The sequence below is a fragment of the Malus sylvestris genome, chromosome 1 (assembly GCF_916048215.2).
Source record: "Malus sylvestris chromosome 1, drMalSylv7.2, whole genome shotgun sequence".
Classification (NCBI taxonomy): domain Eukaryota; kingdom Viridiplantae; phylum Streptophyta; class Magnoliopsida; order Rosales; family Rosaceae; genus Malus; species Malus sylvestris.
This window is the reverse complement of record NC_062260.1, coordinates 28,093,590-28,106,481: the sequence shown is the minus strand read 5'-3', so window position 1 is coordinate 28,106,481 and position 12,892 is coordinate 28,093,590. Positions and strand designations below refer to the sequence as shown.

General features: G+C 46.4%; 2 protein-coding genes across 2 annotated transcripts in view; both read left to right on the top strand.

Annotated features, from left to right (window-relative positions):
* LOC126617056 (receptor-like protein EIX2) overlaps positions 1–12,892 on the top strand; it is a 108,962-nt gene that overhangs the window by 71,753 nt on the left and 24,317 nt on the right. The gene's annotated exons all lie outside the window — the stretch shown is intronic.
* Positions 778–2,119, top strand: LOC126617211 (uncharacterized). The gene is made up of 2 exons (XM_050285247.1): positions 778–1,030; positions 1,111–2,119. Exons 1-2 carry the CDS (start codon positions 803–805, stop codon positions 1,762–1,764), a joined length of 882 nt encoding a protein of 293 aa, XP_050141204.1. The 5' UTR covers positions 778–802; the 3' UTR covers positions 1,765–2,119.

Genomic DNA, 12,892 nt, shown 5'->3' with positions numbered 1-12,892 from the left:
GGTTGTGTGAGCCTTCCTTCCATCAGTGGCGTTACTGTTACAAGATGCGCCCAGCAAAATCATGCACTGGTTATGCCGAGTGTGCATGTCGGAGTGAGAGAGAGCGTATTGTGTATGGTAAGAAAAAGGCATACTACACATGGAAAAACCGTTGGTGCTTTCTGTATAATGATTGGGAGTATGATAAGGGTGTCACGCCTGAGCGACGTGTGCTTACTCACTTCCAGACTGTAGGTTGTAACGTATCAACCGTTCGTACTATTTGCTATTTGTTGTGGTCTTTTCTTGCTTCTAACACTTTGCTTCATGTAGTGACGCGGGGCACCATCCAACTGTTTGGGCATGAGCTATCTGACATAGAGAAGGTGTTGAGGGTGCCCAAAGAGGATAGACACTTAAGCAAGCTACGACCCTTATTTCGTCGGTACGGTTTTCAACCCTTAGTTTCCGAGAGCCAGGGACGATCGAGTAAGTTGTATCCTTCATGTAAACTTAGCTCAATTCCTTACTTTATTTGGAAAGTTGTATTTCTTATTTTGATTTTCCTTATGCAGTGGAGAAGGTAAGCAAGAAAACAGGGACTAGCACCCATAAAAGGAAAGCACCAGTGTTAGTTCCTTCGGAAGACATCCTACCGCATAAGAAAATTCATAAGTTCCGAGGGGAACCATCCGTTAGACCTAAGTCCCAAGATGGGGTCCTTAAGGGGCCTGCCTTTAGGAAGACTGGAGTCGAGACCGTTGATAATGCTACTGCCGTAGTTGCAGGATAAGGGAGCCGACTGTTGCCTCATCCTCTTACTATGGAGCACACTGTCCAGGAAAGTGATCCTGGTTCCCGCCATGAGGGGAAAGGCAAGGAAAGAGCTGGCAGTGTCCCGTGGAAGGACTTGAGGGTTGCCACGCGGCCAAAGGATTTTGGGGATATCAACAATTGCTTGGCAGGGCGTCGATTCGCCTTCGATGAGCTCGGAGAGCCCTTAGCTAAGGATGAATCGGATTGCGACCGGATGTTGAAGCTGTCTTCATATGTGAGTGTTACTTTGTCATTTCCTTACTTTTTCCTCTTTATTATCATTATTTAGGTAGTGATGATCGTCTTGCCATGCAGGTCATGGCCGAGTATCACGACAGACTGCAAGAGGTTGAGCGGTACAAGGCAAAACTGAAGGAGAATAAGCAGCTTGTGGACGAGGCCCGAAGGAATAAGGGACTTTTGACTCAGGCTCTCCAACTGAAGGATGAAACCATGGAGAGCTTGAAAAGGCGAAATGGTGAGAACCTAAGGCTTAAGAAATTGTTTGAGGCAACTAAAAAACAGTTGGAGGTGGCTACCTTGGAAGTATCCAAGGTTAGGGGAGAATTGGATGGTGCCTTAGTTGAGATTTCTGAACTGGAGAAGAGCATTCCAACTGAAAGGGAGGCTGCTGTGCAAGAATACTTAAGTTCTTCGACCTTTCATCTTGCTATTAAACCCTACTGTGCTCAAGAAGCTCGCTTTGAAAAAAGGAAATGGATGGCCGTCCTTGATCGTTATGATGATGGGAGCATTCTTCGAAAATACCACGAAGATATAGATGAGCATCATCGAAAGGGCGAGACATTTGTCCTTGCTGTTGATCCTAGCAGCGAAGATGAGTCTGATAATGAAGGTAGTGCTGATGCACAGACTCAGCATGGTGAAGAGGATCTTGGGGATGCAGAGGATGATGGTAGGACGCGGAATGATACTGCCAGGGGTTCGGCTTCAGATGAGAATGAATAGCAGTGTCTTTACTATCTGCATGTATTCTGGATGTAGTAGTCTGATGTGTGTATAACATGTGCCCATGTTATAAGCTTGAGAGTTTTGGATTTTAGGTGTTTATGAGTGTTTGCACTATTATTAATGCATGTTTGGCTATGTATGAATAGATCTATTGTTTGGATATAAGCCATTGTTTGGTTGTTCCTTTCTTTGTATAGTCTTGTCGACACATACTTAGATTTTGTTTCGTGTTGGATATATCTGCTTTGAGGTTTCAACACTTGAGTGTTCCCTTGCTAGGAATGTAAAAGAGTGAGGGCTGAGTTGGCTAAATTACCTCTTTATTGAATTCATTGCCAAATGGCCTTCATTACATAGGATGCCGAACGGCTATAGCTCAACACTTGTACATCGTGAGTCTATTTGTAGTAGTACTTCAAGTGATCAGCGTTCCATGGATGGCCAAGGGTCTTGCCATCGGAGCTTCTAAGTGTGTAAGAGCCAGGGCGACTGATGCCAATGACATCATACGGTCCATCCCAGTTTGGACTAAGTGTGCCTTCACTCGGGACTCTGTCGCAGAGTAATCTTTTCTTTAAGACCGAGTCTCCTATTTTGAAAGAACGAAGCTTGACCCTAGAGTCATAATAGTTGGAGATGCGCTGCTTGTAGGCGACATTCCTCAAGTGAGCTTGGTTTCTGTGTTCCTCGACTAAATCCAAGTTGAGGGTGAGTTGTTTGTCATTTTCACTTTGAATGTAGTTCTGGACTCGGAATGTTGCTTGCTCGAGCTCAACAGGGACAACCGCCTCTGTGCCAAAGGCAAGTGAGAATGGAGTTTCTCCTGTTGAAGTCCGATATGAAGTGCGATATGACCAAAGAACTTGGGGTACAAATTCTGGCCAACAGCCTTTAGCTTTGTCCAAGCTGGTTTTCAAAGTGCGCTTGATTATTTTGTTGATGGCTTCAACTTGTCCATTAGACTGGGGATGAGCTGGAGAGGCAAAGCATAAGTTGATGTTGAACTTAGAGCAGAACAACCTGAACTTCTTGTTGTCAAACTGTCGCCCATTGTCAGTGACTATCGCATTGGGAATGCCGAATCTACAAAGGATGTTCTTCCACACAAAGTCTTCTATCTTTGCCTCAGTAATGGTTGCCAAGGGTTCTACTTCGGCCCACTTTGTGAAGTAGTCCACTGCAACGACTGCGTAACAGACTTTGCCCTTCCCTGCCGGCATTGGGCCGATCAAATCAAGTCCCCACTGGGCGAAGGGCCAAGGGCTGATCATAGGAGTAAGAGGCTCTGGAGGGGAATGAGGAATAGTTGCATATCGTTGACATTTGTCACATGAGCGGGATACTTTGATGGCATCCTGGTGAAGTGTTGGCCAGTAATATCCTTGGCGAAAAGTCTTGTGTGCTAGGGACCGAGATCCAGCATGATCTCCACAGACTCCCTCATGTATTTCCCGAAGGACGATTTCCGCCTCGGCAGGCGTAAGACACCTTAAGTATGGCAGGCTAAAACCTCGCTTATAGAGTTGATCATTGATGATCAGGTAGCGGGTAGACTTGTATCGAATTTGCTTAGCCTGGACTTTATCATTTGGGAGGGTGCCATGAGCAAGGAAATTATAGATCGGGGTGATCCAACTATCCCCCTGTTGTAAGTTGCATACTTCTGCGGCCATGGTGCTTGTTGTTGCCAACAGTTCGACATGAATTTTTCTTCCAATCTTGTCTTCCACAGCTGAGGCGAGGCGAGCCAGGGCGTCTGCATGACTGTTTGCCGCTCGAGGAACTTGGGTGATCTGGTAGTGGAAGTGCTTGAGCAAAAGTTGTGTTTGCGCAAGATATGCTGCCATGGAGCTGTCCTTAGCATCAAAGTTGTTGGTAACCTGGTTGACCACTAATTGGGAGTCACTGAAAATATCAATTTGTTTAACCCCGAGGTGTTTGGCCAAACGTAATCCTGCCAGAAGGGCTTCATACTCGGCCTCATTGTTTGATGCCTTGAATTTGAAACGAAGAGCATACTCCATTGCTACCTTGTCGGGCGTAGTCAAGACTAGTCCCGCTCCACAGCCCTGTTGGTTGGATGAGCCATCAACATACAGACTCCAAGCTGAGGTCGTTGATTCTACCTTCTGAGCTTCCGGGGGTAATGAAGCCACTGCTTCAGGTGTAGAAGCAATGTCAACCGGATATGTGAAGTCGGCAATGAAATCTGCTACTGCTTGACCTTTTTCGGCTGGTTTTGGTTGGTAGGAGATGTCAAACTCACCCAATGCTATCGCCCATTTGATCATTCGCCCAGACGTGTCAGGACTCTGGAGTATCTGTCGAAGAGGGTGATTGGTAAGCACGATGATGGCGTGTGCTTGGAAATAAGGGCGAAGTTTCCGAGCAGACATGACCAATGCTAGAGCTAATTTCTCAATGTTGGAGTATCGTGTCTCCGCATCTTGTAGGGCTTTGCTAGCGTAGTAGACAGGTCGCTCAATATTCCCATCCTTTCGAATGAGAACGGAACTTACGGCTGAAGCTGATACCGATAGGTAGATAATGAGAATGTCTCCTACCTCGGGCTTGGAGAGTAGAGGGGCTTTACTCATGTACTCCTTGAGGTTTTTGAATGCCTCGGCACATTCATCAGTCCATGTAATGTACTTCCTACTTCCCTTAAGTGCTTTAAAAAAGGGAGCACATTTGTCTGTGGCCTTAGAAATGAACCTGGTTAAGGCTGCCACCTTGCCAGTAAGGCTCTGGATGTCCTTTGAAGTTACCGGTTCCTTCATGTCGAGGATTGCTTTGATCTTCTCGGGATTAGCTTCAATGCCTCGTTGGCTAATCATGAAACCTAAGAATTTGCCAGAGCCTACGCCGAAGGCACATTTGTTGGGGTTTAACCTCATTCGATACCTCTTCAAAATAGTGAAAGTTTCAGATAGGTTGGTGATGTGTTGGTCAGCATGTTTGCTCTTGACTAACATATCATCAACGTAAACTTCCATGCTCTTCCCAATCTGCTCGGCGAACATTGAGTTGACTAGTCTCTGATAAAACGCTCCTGCATTCTTTAGGCCGAAAGGCATGACTTTATAGCAGTATAGTCCTCTGTCGGTAGTGAAGGCTGTATGTTCTTGATCCGAAGGGTTCATGAGGATTTGGTTGTATCCTGAGTAAGCATCCATGAAGCTCAGGAGTTCACACCCGGCCGTAGAGTCTATAAGTCTGTCAATAAGAGGAAGAGGGAAGCTATCTTTCGGACACCCTTTGTTTAGGTCGGTGTAGTCAACACACATTCTCCACAAGACCTTTTGAAGCAAAAGACTTTCTTTGGTCGGATTTTTCTTAACAAGGACCACATTTGCTACCCATGTCGGGTAATTGACTTCGCGGACAAAGCCTATGCCTTTGAGTTTTTCAACTTCTGCTTTCATTGCCTCGTATCGTTCAGCGTCATAAGATCTTCGCTTCTGTCTCACCGGCTTGATCTTGGGGTCAATACTCAAACGATGACAGATGACATCGGGAGAGATGCCTGGCATGTCCTCGTATGACCAGGCGAAGACTTCAGTGTTCTCTTTCAAAAAAGATATCAATGCTAACCGAAGGGGTGGTGACAATGTGGTGCCAATCTTCACCATGCGATCTGGATAATCTCTTGAGATAGGTACCTTCTCCAACTCTTCAGCAGGTTGGGCTTGCTGGGTGAAAGAGTCATCTCGAGGATCATCGGGTTGATTGTTGCTATCAGGAAGATCCAAGTTCGCTTCATCTAGGCTGGTCTTTGTGACTTGGTCATGTACAGACAGGGTTTCCTTGGGTCCGGGCAAGTGTTGTTGCTTAACTGAAGTGTTGTAACATGATCGTGCACTAAGCTGATCTCCTCTGATGTAGCCGTTGCCATGGGTGGTTGGAAATTTCATCAACAGCATATGCGTGGATACCATAGCCTTGAGATCATTGATGCCTGTGCGCCCAAAGATGACATTGTATGCCGTTGGGCAGTCAACCACTAGGAAGTTAGTGGTAATGGTAGCCGTGTAAGGGCCTGTACCAATAGTAAAGGGTAAATGTATGCTCCCTAAGGGTTGCACGATATCACCGGAGAAGCTTATCAGAGGAGAAATCGAGCGATCGAGCAAGTGTTCAACTACACTGAGCGCCCTGAAAGCTTCGGCAAACATGATATTGACCGAAGCCCCTGTGTCTACGAGGATTCGTCGAACATCAAAGTTGGCTATGTGAGCCTCCACGATCAATGGGTCGTTATGAGGGTAGATGATGCCTCTTTCTTCCTCAGGGTAGAAACATATCGGATCCCAGTTAGGTTTTTGATACTTCCCTCCCCTGATGTCTTCCACGTGAAACACTTGGTGACCAGGCCTCAGACTTCGTTCACTGTTTTTCATAGCCCTATTGGAAGATTCAGATATGGGTGTGCCGCCGCTTATGGAATATATGACATTCACCTGGCGTTGGTTACGGTTATCCCTTTGAGGGTGAAGAAGGAATTGATCAATTTTTCCTTCTCGTGCCAAAGCTTCAATACGATCACGGAGGATGATACATTTCTCGCTATCATGGCCGTTATGCTCATGGTAGCAACAAAACGTGCCCGCGTTATTCGGGGGCGTGTAATCTGGGTGCCTCGGCTTTGGTTTTGGTATCAGGTGAGCTATGCTGGGGTAAATGGCCGCGCATGTGGCATTCAAGGGCGTGTATGTCTCATACCTTGGGGTAGGGGGTATCTTGACGCGGGTTTGACCCACTGCATTGACTGCCTGGGGGCGAGCGTTATTGTGGCGATACCCTTGGTTATCGGGATAGTGTCCCTTACTCTTTTTACTGAAAGGAGAGTGGTGAGGATGGAAATCCTTCCTCTTGCCTTGAAATTGATATGTCTGTTGATTCGGTGAAGCATTATGCAAGGCATGGGGAGGTGCCACTGCTGTTTGGGAAGTCGAGGTCTTCTCATTTAGGTGAGTCTGGCTTCCACCTCCCACTTGTTGATAAAGGATGGTTGTAGGGGGTTTCTCCTGATATGTCTTTGCCTCGGCGGAGGCATGGTTATAAGCCTGCGCCATCACCTCAGAGTAAGTCTTCCAAGTATTGGCATTGATCATGTATTTAAAGAAACAATCACGTAGGCCTGCCGTGAAGGCTTTGAGGGCAGTCTTGTCATCTGCCTCGGCACACCGGGAGTATTCATGGCTGAAGCGGCCAGCATACATACGTAATGACTCGTCTGGCTTCTGGCGGATAGTGTACAAGTCATCTGCAGAGTGCAAGCGATCGGTTTGGAAAATGTGTTGGGAAACAAATAGTTTCCTCAATTCCTCAAATGAGTCTACCGTCTCAGGTGTAAGACGACAATACCAATTTAGAGCTCCACCAGAGAGGGTGGAGGGGAAGAGAAGACATCGCTCTTCGTCGGTGTGCATCCGGTATGCCATGGTGGACTCAAAGAGGTTAAGGTGCTCAATCGGGTCCTCTTTTCCAGTATAAAGTTGCAAGCCAAGCTTTTGCTTTGTCTTTGCTTGAAGGGGGGTGTTGAGGATCCTCCTTGTAAGAGGGCCAGGCCTGGGTTGGTTCCAGTCAGGTATTTCAGCCTGACGTTCAGCCTTCAACTTGTTTACTTCCTCAAGAAGTTGTAGGACAAGGGGGTCCTGAACGGAGTTATGTGTCACTGGAGCTTTCTTTCGTAAATCTCCATCTCCTCTTGGAATTAGGAAGGTTTGATCAAGGGCATGTGATTTTTCCCTGGACTCGCTGTACTGGCTTCCAGGGTATGTCTGTCGGAACACCTCTGAGTCCCCTGTACCCTCATGTCTCTCTGGGACTTGTTGCCCCTTCCCCAAATTGGTGGCCGGCTTGGGCCGTGGCAGGGGACCGAGTCTCTCATAAATCCTTGGGTCATTAATCTTTGAGCTTATATGGATGGAATTCTCTCGACGTTGCTTCAGGAAATCCCGACAATCGCGAAAGACGGCTTTCGATCCTTCTGCCCCTTCAGTAAAGAGGTGTCTCCCTCCACTTCTCATGGTTCGGGTCGAAGCAACTGGGTTAAGAGAAGCCTCATGTTGATTATCAAGTCGAGGGGTAATCTGTTCCCTATCAGGGATATCTATGTCGAATGCATGTGACCCTCCATGTTGGAGGGCACCCAGTTGATGGTTGACTTCCACGGGGGCAACAAGCTCGCGTGTCTGAGCTTGCCTAGCTTCGTGGAGTGTCTCGAAGAGCTTCTCATATTGCTCCTGGAGGACCTCATTCCTTATTGCTATCTTGTTGTTCTGAGCTTCCAACTCATCGACTTTAGCTTGAAGAAGAACTCGTTTTCCTTCCTTCTTTCGTTGTTTCGCACTATGTGCAAGGGGGGTGTCATTCTGTGTGCTGTGGCTTCCTTCGCTTCCCATGTTAGAGAGGGATGCCTGGTCAAAAGAAAGTGTACGAATGATAGAAACCAGCTTGACACAGCTGAAGAGAGTAGGAATAAGTGTCGCTTCCCACAGACGGCGCCAAATGTTGATGCACAAAATCAGCGAAGACTTTGGTACAACAGAAAGTGTCAGGTTTTGTGACCTTCGCTTGGTTGCTTCGGTCACTAGTGAGGATAAGTACGTAAATGAATAGAGACAGAGAAGCAAACACAGGATGTACGTGGTTCACCCAGATTGGCTACGTCCACGGAGTAGAGGAGTTCTTATTAGTAGTGAAGGGTTTACACAAGTACAAAGGATCAAGCTCTCAATTTAGTGAGTTCTTGTGAATGATTTAACACAAAATGGCATTAGGCAATATTGTGGGGGAATGACCCCTATTTATAGAAAAACTTGTAGCTTTGTCACATTGACATGTGTCATGTTATGATTGGTTCTTGATGTCAACACGTGCTGCGCTCTGATTGGCTTCTAATCTTGACACGTGTCGAGTAGTGATTGGCCTCCTGGTCGGAGGGGAACTCTTCTGGGTCCTTGACAGTATAGCGTTGGCCGGTGCTCGGTAGTTTCGGGATTGGTCAAGTATGGTACAAACAGAAGTAATTTGTAAGATCAAGAAAAATCTGTCATCGATAGAATGTAATAGTCTAACATAATTTCTGTTTCTTCAAGAAATCAACAGAAAAACACCTCAAGAATCACACAACAATAATTACCAAGAATCAACAATTTGATAGACAAAGAACTGTCAAGTATCAATACTGATAAATCGAAAGAAAACACCTCAAGAGTATCACCTGACTGCACAAATCAAGGCACGGCAGCAACTGCAAAGATCGACGAACAAATCAACAATCTCCGACTACATAACGAACAACCGACAAGAAGAAATTCCACCAACTTAGGGTTTGAGTAATCAACACTTCTCTGGAATCGCGAACAACCAGCAAATAACACCCGATTCCGATCACTGGAACAACGACGACAACGAAGACGAGCGGAAGCACATGAATCGTCAATCAAAGGTGTTAACCATGGTAGGCGAAGATACCATGATAACAATAAGAACAAACTATGGAGAAGAACTAGAAAGCTTTCAAATAGAGAGAATGTAGAGAGAAACTGTTATTTCATTATATCCAACCATTACATCATACATCCTTATAAATACAATAACACATAACTAACTTCTAGAGTCTCCAATACACTTGTGACACATGGCAGTGTAAAACAATACTAAGCTTTTATCCTAAAATGTTCATCCCCTTGTGTTTTGCCCTGAATGTCCAATTACTATGGTGTACCAGTACCAAGCCGCTTAATATTCATGTGCAATTTCATGTACTGAGGAAACTGTAGCAATAGTCCATCAACTAAAAATCTATGATCATTGGTCCCTTAACTCATCAAAACGTGCATTTATGCTCGTTTTCGTCACGTCAACTCCGTCGGAGCTCGTCAAAATGAGAGGTTGAATCAAGGGCAAATATGGAAAACAAAATAAGAAAATTATAGCAATGGTCCCTCAACTTTAACCGAATTGGACCAATGGTCCCTCAACTTTAACTCATTAGAGAAATTGTCCCTCAACTTTTACCCAATTATATACTGTTTGTACCATACTTGACCAATCCCGAAACTACCGAGCACCGGCCAACGCTATACTGTCAAGGACCCAGAAGAGTTCCCCTCCGACCAGGAGGCCAATCACTACTCGACACGTGTCAAGATTAGAAGCCAATCAGAGCGCAGCACGTGTCGACATCAAGAACCAATCATAACATGACACATGTCAATGTGACAAAGCTACAAGTTTTTCTATAAATAGGGGTCATTCCCCCACAATATGGCCTAATGCCATTTTGGATTAAATCATTCACAAGAACTCACTAAATTGAGAGCTTGATCCTTTGTACTTGTGTAAGCCCTTCACTACTAATAAGAACTCCTCTACTCCGTGGACGTAGCCAATCTGGGTGAACCACGTACATCCTGTGTTTGCTTCTCTGTCTCTATTCATTTACGTACTTATCCTCACTAGTGACCGAAGCAACCAAGCGAAGGTCACAAAACCTGACACTTTCTGTTGTACCAAAGTCTTCGCTGATTTTGTGCATCAACATTTGGCGCCGTCTGTGGGAAACGACACTTATTCCTACTCTCTTCAGCTGTGTCAAGCTGGTTTCTATCATTCGTACACTTTCTTTTGATCAGGCATCCCTCTCCAACATGGGAAGCGAAGGAAGCCACAGCACACAGAATGACACCCCCCTTGCACATAGTGAGAAACAACGAAAGAAGGAAGGAAAACGAGTTCTTCTTCAAGCTAAAGTCGATGAGTTGGAAGCTCAGAACAACAAGATAGCAATGAGGAATGAGGTCCTCCAGGAGCAATATGAGAAGCTCTTCGAGACACTCCACGAAGCTAGGCAAGCTCAGACACGCGAGCTTGTTGCCCCCGTGGAAGTCAACCATCAACTGGGTGCCCTCCAACATAGAGGGTCACATGCATTCGACATAGATATCCCTGATAGGGAACAGATTACCCCTCGACTTGATAATCAACATGAGGCTTCTCTTAACCCAGTTGCTTCGACCCGAACCATGAGAAGTGGAGGGAGACACCTCTTTGCTGAAGGGGCAGAAGGATCGAAAGCCGTCTTTCGCGATTGTCGGGATTTCCTGAAGCAACGTCGAGAGAATTCCATCCATATAAGCTCAAAGATCAATGACCCAAGGATTTCTGAGAGACTCGGTCCCCTGCCACGGCCCGAGCCGGCCACCAATTTGGGGAAGGGGCAACAAGTCCTAGAGAGACATGAGGGTACAGGGGACTCAGAGGTGTTCCGACAGACATACCCTGGAAGCCAATACAACGAGTCCAGGGAAAAATCACATGCCCTTGATCAAACCTTCCTAATTCCAAGAGGAGATGGAGATTTACGAAAGAAAGCACTAGTGGCACATAACTCCGCTCAAGACCCCCTTGTCCTACAACTTCTTGAGGAAGTAAACAAGTTGAAGGCTGAACGTCAGGCTGAAATACCTAACTGGAACCAACCCAGGCCTGGCCCTCTTACAAGATGGATCCTCAACACCCCCCTTCAAGCAAAGACAAAGCAAAAGCTTGGCTTGCAACTTTATACTGGAAAAGAGGACCCGATTGAGCACCTTAACCTCTTTGAGTCCACCATGGCATACCGGATGCACACCGACGAAGAGCGATGTCTTCTCTTCCCCTCCACCCTCTCTGGCGGAGCTCTAAATTGGTATTGTCGTCTTACACCTGAGACGGTAGACTCATTTGAGGAATTGAGGAAACTATTTGTTTCCCAACACATTTTCCAAACCGATCGCTTGCACTCTGCAGATGACCTGTACACTATCCGCCAGAAGCCAGACGAGTCATTACGTATGTATGCTGGCCGCTTCAGCCATGAATACTCCCGGTGTGCCGAGGCAGACGACAAGACTGCCCTCAAAGCCTTCACGGCAGGCCTACGTGATTGTTTCTTTAAATACATGATCAATGCCAATACTTGGAAGACTTACTCTGAGGTGATGGCGCAGGCTTATAACCATGCCTCCGCCGAGGCAAAGACATATCAGGAGAAACCCCCTACAACCATCCTTTATCAACAAGTGGGAGGTGGAAGCCAGACTCACCTAAATGAGAAGACCTCGACTTTCCAAACAGCAGTGGCACCTCCCCATGCCTTGCATAATGCTTCGCCGAATCAACAGACATATCAATTTCAAGGAAAGAGGAAGGATTTCCATCCTCACCACTCTCATTTCAGTAAAAAGAGTAAGGGACACTATCCCGATAACCAAGGGTATCGCCACAATAACGCTCGCCCCCAGGCAGTCAATGCAGTGGGTCAAACCCGCGTCAAGATACCCCCTACCCCAAGGTATGAGACATACACGCCCTTGAATGCCACATGCGCGACCATTTACCCCAGCATAGCTCACCTGATACCAAAGCCAAAGCCGAGGCACCCAGATTACACGCCCCCGAATAACGCGGGCATGTTTTGTTGCTACCATGAGCATAACGGCCATGATAGCGAAAAATGTATCATCCTCCGTGATCATATTGAAGCTTTGGCACGAGAAGGAAAAATTGATCAATTCATTCTTCACCCTCAAAGGGATAACCGTAACCAACGCCAGGTGAATGTCATATATTTCATAAGCGGCGGCACACCCATATCTGAATCTTCCAATAGGGCCATGAAAAACAGTGAACGAAGTCTGAGGCCTGGTCACCAAATGTTTCATGTGGAGGACATCAGGGGAGGGAAGTATCAAAAACCTAACTGGGATCCGATATGTTTCTACCCTGAGGAAGAAAGAGGCATCATCTACCCTCATAATGACCCATTGATCGTGGAGGCTCACATAGCCAACTTTGATGTTCGACGAATCCTCGTAGACACAGGGGCTTCGGTCAATATCATGTTTGCCGAAGCTTTCAGGGCACTCAGTGTAGCTGAACACTTGCTCGATCGCTCGATTTCTCCTCTGATAAGCTTCTCCGGTGATATCGTGCAACCCTTAGGGAGCATACATTTACCCTTTACTATTGGTACAGGCCCTTACACGGCTACCATTACCATTAACTTCCTAGTGGTTGACTGCCCAACGGCATACAATGTCATCTTTGGGCGCACAGGCATCAATGATCTCAA

What these genes read in the sequence shown, in the direction of transcription:
- LOC126617211 (XM_050285247.1), top strand. Translation starts at nt 803, where the DNA reads ATGGAGCACACTGTCCAGGAAAGTGATCCTGGTTCCCGCCATGAGGGG. An exon ending in TGTTGAAGCTGTCTTCATAT is followed by an intron (nt 1,031 to 1,110) that starts GTGAGTGTTACT and finishes CTTGCCATGCAG; the next exon opens with GTCATGGCCGAGTATCACGA.